At 33.3% G+C, this 7,110-nt stretch overlaps 2 protein-coding genes across 2 annotated transcripts; both read right to left on the reverse strand.

The window, feature by feature from the left end:
• Positions 1-1,547: 1,547 nt before the first annotated feature.
• On the reverse strand, positions 1,548-2,688 carry LOC105316523 (rhodopsin, GQ-coupled-like). Its single transcript, XM_011411464.2, has one exon. The coding sequence runs from the start codon at positions 2,610-2,612 to the stop codon at positions 1,656-1,658; it is 957 nt and encodes a 318-aa protein (XP_011409766.1). The 5' UTR covers positions 2,613-2,688; the 3' UTR covers positions 1,548-1,655.
• Positions 2,689-5,423: 2,735 nt separating this feature from the next.
• On the reverse strand, positions 5,424-6,664 carry LOC105316525 (rhodopsin, GQ-coupled-like). Its single transcript, XM_011411466.2, has one exon. It carries the CDS (start codon positions 6,381-6,383, stop codon positions 5,424-5,426), a length of 960 nt encoding a protein of 319 aa, XP_011409768.2. The 5' UTR covers positions 6,384-6,664.
• Positions 6,665-7,110: the final 446 nt, after the last annotated feature.

Here is a 7,110-nt window from a genome sequence, read left to right on the forward strand (position 1 = left end):
CAAGCTTTCTACACTACATGTATATGTATAAGAAACACTTATATAAATGAAGAATTCTCCCCTTTTCATTTATGACAAAATTTGACCAAGTCACAGGGACTTTTGACTTGATTTTCTAGCAATTAAAAAAAATTAGTAAAAATACAAATCTTTGTCGGAAAATCATTGGGCAATCATTAAATTTTCCTAGAGAACTTGATAGCAAAATTAGTAATTAATTTTCAACTCCTTCAATACCTCCAGTTAGAACAAAGTCTGAAGATTTGAACTATAAATTTTATAACTACGTAACATGGATTGGAAACTGATGACGTCACATGGACAGACTCTGTAATGGTGGAAAAGTAATGGAAGGACTACACAAGCTCTTCTCCAAGTCTCCAACTATGTTAATTTGTGTTTTATTTACTATTGATGATGAGCAGATATCGTATAGCACTTTAATTTTGTGGAGCTAAAATTTCGCTGACTGATAAAAATCAATTTTTTGCAGAAAAAAGTTTTGCGGATTCACAATATTAATGCCACGCCTTTAATGGCAATTAAATAATTATCGAATCTTTAATTTTGCGTTTGCATGCCAGCCCACAAAAACAGCGAAAGTTTTGCTCCTCGAAATTAAAGCGCTATACAGTAGGTCTTGAGAGTTCATGACTGTTCTTTGTGACACTTAAACATAGTTTTGCTGACAGAATCTTCACCCCTTGCGGCCACTTGCTATCATTAAAATTGCCTTTGTGATGGTACAAATTAATGAATACAGCTATTATTTTTTTCACTGTATGGCCTATGGCTTGGTTAATACCCTATCCTCATGTCAAAGACTCTGAAGTGTTTTGAAGTCTAATCCTTTTTCCTTAATTCAAATTCTATCTAAAGATATAGGTTGAATAGATAGGCCTCTGAAAATGGACATTTTGGCAGTTCATGGCTTGTGCTAATCGCTCATGGTAATGTAACTGTCCTATCCTCATGCAGCTTTGTTTGATGGATATTCTCATACTATAACTTGTTTAGTTTTAGTTACTCCAATCAAGTTATAGGTTGAATAGATTTCACGATTATCACGCAAGGTGAAAAAGCACACTTTTTCTCATTTTACATCAAAACAAAGCATCACACCACAGTTTTAACAATTTCAAATGATGGCGTAAACCTCCAGTAACAGTTTAAGCTGTATAATTGCTTTGGAGCTTGCTTCCAGCTACATGTAATCAGGCAGTTCTCTTGGCCATTTTAGCGAAACGGCTGAAGGAGATTAGGACAAAGATGATTAGTAATTGATTACAAAGTCTGTCCACGCCCACTTACAATGATTTGAATGGAATCACATGACAAGTTTTTAATCCATGTTACATAGTTATAAAATCTATGGTTGAAGGACATAATGTCAATCAATAAGAAATGAACACTATAAACTTGAGCAGAGATACTATTAGACTAGATATACAAAAGATAGTTCCTGTTGATTTGTTTTGAGAATCAACAGAGTGGAAGCCTGTCTTTCTTAGTTTAACGCATACATAAAACACACTGATTAGCATTTGAGGAAAATATGACAACTACTGCAAAATACATAGATCTAGTTAATTACAAGACTAAAAATTAGTTAATGTTTCAAACTTATAAATAGACTGCATCAAAACAAATAATAGTTAACTATAATTAAGATCTCTGTCCTGATTCCTTGAGGAACGTTTAATTTTATTCCACCACTGTTTGATGATAATAACTATCTCTGGCCTAAAATATGATTGAATGATAGGATTTGATATTATAAAAGATCCATAAACAACAACGACACCAAGACTAACATACGATGGTAAGTAATAGAACATATTAATAATACCAGTAATATAGGAAATTAATATGGCTATGATATAGGAGAGAAGCATATATCCAAATATACCAAACAGCCTCTTCCTTCTAGATTGATATACGCTACTGTCAACTAATTCAGCCTGGTTCTGCATGAACCTACGAGTGAAACAAAATGTCCAAATGGACGTAAAAGCAATAATAAAATAAATAATTGAATATACTACCACAAGAAATAAGAGATAAAAGAAGCCTGAGGTTTCATAACTTGTTGAACAAATTCCACCAGGAGAATAATAACGATATACACCAAAACCACAGAATGGTGTAGTATTTATTAGTGAACACAGCAACCACACACCAATAATCAGGATCAGAGCTACTCGTGGTCTCATGAACCGCTTGTGAAGATAAGGCTTGACAATAAACAGAAACCGATCAAAAGATATAGCAGCTAATGTCATCATAGAATTCATTGAACAGTTCCAAAACAGATAAGCAATGAATAAACAAGTTGCATTCTTTTGCTCAAAAGTGTTTCCAAAGATCCATTCTTCAGCTCCTACTGCAATAGAAGACATGAAATACCACAGAGCAATAATGAGGTTAGACAGTAGGAGAGAAGTGAAGAATATTGTTGATGATTGATTCCAGGATTTCCTTTGATACAGTGTCATTAATAACACTGCTACATTAACTATCATACCAATGACTCCTTCAATACCAAGAACTGCTGCATAAGTAGTACTGTTGATATCTCCAGTTAGAACAAAGTCTGTAGAGTTGAATGACATATCAAGTATTATACTCAATAGACGAAGAGAGTAAATTTTTATTATCACTACAATAATAATGGAAGCATTCCCAAGTACCTGGAGCATATTTATACACAAAGGAAAAGGGGCAGTCCATTAGTGTAGTGTATAACAAGGGGAAGCAGGTTTGTCACAGTTTAACACACACATTGCAATCATGGCACAAAAATATTGGCTACACTACCATACTAGAAAGAATGTAAAGCATTAAGGGGCTTTGCCCTCTGGTCACGCCTTCCAGTCACGCCCAGATGTACGTACATACATACAGAAACACTTCACATCAGTGGGCTTCGCCCAAAGAGTCTAAATAAGGACATACCCTAAGTAAACACTGATCACTAATCTACGAAAATGACAACAGAATTTGATACAATAAATTTGATAGAGTCATAGTAGTCATTTTGAACTAGAGTAAATCCTACATTTAATGCAAACACATTAATCAATAATTGGTGATGAAAAAGCTTGTTGGCAAGTTGAAGCATTATGTCAGAACCTTGCAATAACCTCATGAGCTAAAATATCACTTAGTATATGTACCTTCGTACAGACAAAGATTGCAGGCAAGCAACAGAAGCAGTTCTAGCTTTGCTTTAAGGAAAAACAAGTCATTCTGGGTTATAATGGAGCAGTAAGGTTTTAAATTGGGCAAAAAGACCAAGATTTCCATTAATCAAGTTTGAAAAAGGAAGTAACATGTGTGGCCAGTTATAGGGGGGATCATTTAGAAGATGTACTGTCAGATAACTGGTTATCATGGTTATCTGTGTTCTATCCTTTAAAGTAATTTAACATTAGAGCAGCTGATCATTGCAAAGAGCTTTTCCACTTGGTAAAAGCCAGGTTCTCTGCAGTATTAATAGAGGATATGTGTACCAAGTATATTCATAACTTTTAAGTACCATATATCCAACCCACACAATAAATTGGCCGCCATGTTGGACATCAAGTTTATTAAGAGTTCAATGGGGCAAAACACATTTTTTGTGCCTTGCTACCCTCTTGAGGCATTTTTCGGAAGCTTAAAAAGCATCCTGAGGATCTAATGGGGTCTAGTAGTCACCTGAAAGATTGCTATTAAGAAATACAGAGTGATTTCCTGGTACCAAGCATTTTTCTATCATTTCTCCATTGCTACCAATGGAAAACTGACGTCCAACAAATTAACTTTTTTTCTTGAAAGTTATTGCAGTATGCAATGAATGCATTTAATTTGCAACAAATATACTTAGCACACATATCCTCTATTATAGGCCCAACTAATTTTTACATTCATATGACCCAGATTGCATTACTTATGTTGAACATGGTTCTAAAGACTTTTTCATTACACTTTCTGATGCACATTGATGTCCTTATGCTATGTAGAAATTTTGAACCAATTCTGACATCAATAATGAGTTTTACAGTATAAGCCAATTTTTTGAAAAATATCCATAGTCTTTTTTAAAAAATGGCTCAAAAATCAACCTAAATTTTGATTACATTTTCTGACACATATTGATTTCATTATATGCTGTGTAAAAAGTTTGAGCTGATTTAAACTTAAATTTTTTCTAGTTATGGCCATTTTAAAACATTTTTCCAAAATTCTAAAATACCCTGTACTATGGCCCATGTTAAAAAAAATGGTTCCAAAATCACCCCAAATTTTTATTACATTTTCTGATGCATATTGATGTCCTTATGCTATGTAGAAAATTTGAGCTGATTCTGACTTTTATTTTTTAAGTTACGGCCATTTTAAGAAAATGCCAAAAATCTGAAAAATACCCAAGGCTATAGCCCATGGTTTTTTCCAAAAAATGGCCTTAAAATTACCTCAAATTTTTATTACATTTTCTGATACATATTGATGTTCTTATGCTGTGTAGAAAGTTTGAGCTGATTCCGACTGCAATTTTTCAAGTCACGGCCATTTTAAGAAAACGCCAAAATTCTGAAAAATACCCAAGGCTATAATAGTCCATGGTTTTTTCCAAAAAATGGCCAAAAAATCACTCCAAGTTTTTATTACATTTTCTGATACATATTGATGTCCTTATGCTGTGTAGAAAGTTTGCGGTGATTCCAACTGCAATTTTTCAAGTTATGGCCATTTTAAGAAAACGCCAAAATTCTGAAAAATACCCAAGGCTATAGTCCATGGTTTTTTCAAAAAAATGGCCAAAAATCACTACAAGTTTTTATTACATTTTCTGATACATATTGATGTCTTTATGCTGTGTAAAAAGTTTGAGGTGATTCCGACTTCAATTTTTCAAGTTACGGTCATTTTAAGAAAACGCCAAAAATCTTAAAAATACCCAAGGCTATAGTCCATGGTTTTTTCCAAAAAATGGCTCCGAAATGACCCCAAATTTTTATTAGATATTCTGATACATATTGATGTCCTTATGCTATGTAGAAAGTTTGAGCTGATTCTGACTTCAATTTTTCAAGTTACGGCCATTTTAAGAAAACGCCAAAATTCTGAAAAATACCCAGGGCTGTCCATGGTTTTTTCCAAAAAATGGCCAAAAAATCACTCCAAATTTTTATTACATTTTCTGATACATATTGGTGTCCTTATGCTGTGTAGAAAGTTTGAGCTAATTCCGACTTTAATTTTTCGAGTTACGGCCATTATGCAGGTCATCAAAATGATCTCATTAATAATAATTTTATGTTATGTTATTTTAACAAAAACATGTTTAAATACATAAAAGATAATGCAACAGAAACATAATGAAGACACAATATCTAATAAATATAACTGAAACTGATTAGTAACAACTAAAACAAAAGTCAATCAGCCATGGCTTGACTAGTACCAATTTTGTTTGACTTTAATCCAATTTTATTGGCAATTAAAACTAAAGTTGCTTTTATCTCTGGCCTAAAATATGATTGAATGAGAGGATTTATTATTGTGACCAACCCATATGTACAAATGCTAAAAGCATACAGGCCATCAGGTAGGTCAAAGTAGATAGAAAAAATAATAATACATGATGGAAGTAAAGCTATGATGTAGAATAGAAGCATGGAACCAAAAATTCCAAACAGCCTCTTATTCTTAGACTGATACACACCTCTATCAACTGATCGACCCTGCCTCTTTATGAAGCTACGAGTGAAAAAGAATGTCCAAATAGATGTAAATGCTATTATAGAATAAATAATAGCATACACTACTATCAGAACTACAAAATATGCTGATGTTCTATTTAAAAATGAGCAAATACCACTATGAGGAAAATACCCATATCCACCTGTACTATAAAATGGTATAGTATTTATTAGTGAACTCATCACCCACACACCAATAACCAGGATCAGAGCTACTCGTGGTTTCATGAACCGCTTGTGAAGATAAGGCTTGACAATAAACAGAAACCGATCAAAAGATATAGCAGCTAATGTTGCAGAAATATCCATACTGCCATACCAAATGATATAAGCAACAAACATACATGTTGCATTCTTTTCCTCAAAAGTGTTTCCAAAGATCCATTCTTCAGCTCCTACTGCAATAGAAGACATGAAATACCATAGAGCAATAATGAGGTGAGACAGTAGGAGAGAAGTGAAGAATACTGCTGATGATTGATTCCAGGATTTCCTTTGATACAGTGTCATTAATAACACTGCTACATTAACTATTATACCAATGACTCCTTCAATACCAAGAACTGCTGCAAAAGTAGGACTGCTGATATCTCCAGTTAGAACAAAGTCTGTAGAGTTGAATGACATAATGTCCATCAATAAGGATAATGAAAGTAGCTGGCGCAGATGCTTGTAGACTAGATACAATAAGAGACAGCTCCTGTTCTTTCAAAGAGGTGTGCTTTATTGAATCATTGAGATGGAAGCCTGTATTTTTCAGTTTAACACATACATTGGTACAAAATGCAGAATTGTTTAGAGTTATCAACAAAGTGGGCAAAATTAATATCAATCATGGAATCAGCATATTAATGCTAGTTTCCTAAAAATTTAGTTAGTATAAAGCAATAATTAGAAAGTTTACAGAAGCTCACTCCATCAATGGGCAAGATTTTGTATCATACATAACAAACTGACAAAAGCTGCAACTTTTTCCTTCCAATGTGAAGATACTAAACCTCCCCTATGAAAATCAGACCACAAGCAAAATAAGCTGACTTCTAATCTCTAAAAATTAATCATTACAGTTATCATGAATATTTTTTGTAGTTATTGTAATCAAATCATAAAGTTGCTTGTCATTATTCAAATCTGGGTTTGGGATCTCTTTGGGCTTTATATTTGGCAAAGCGTCCAGAATTTTAGATGGCTATCCTGATTTTAACACCTTTTACTTGTGGCCACTTGATAAGTGCTAAAGCTCTGGGACAAAATACTTAAAAATATGTTTAAGACAACGATTATGAAACTGACATAAATGTTGTCTGTGTAACAGATCATATTTAATATGCCACTGTTACTAAAGATAGAGAAAGTAATAATA

The sequence above is a fragment of the Amphimedon queenslandica genome, unplaced genomic scaffold, assembly GCF_000090795.2.
Source record: "Amphimedon queenslandica unplaced genomic scaffold, v1.1 AMPQUscaffold_13521, whole genome shotgun sequence".
NCBI lineage: Eukaryota > Metazoa > Porifera > Demospongiae > Haplosclerida > Niphatidae > Amphimedon > Amphimedon queenslandica.

Bases quoted from the DNA above. Each gene is read 5' to 3' on its own strand.
- LOC105316523 (XM_011411464.2), bottom strand. From the start codon at position 2,612: ATGTCATTCAACTCTACAGACTTTGTTCTAACTGGAGATATCAACAGT.
- LOC105316525 (XM_011411466.2), bottom strand. From the start codon at position 6,383: ATGGACATTATGTCATTCAACTCTACAGACTTTGTTCTAACTGGAGAT.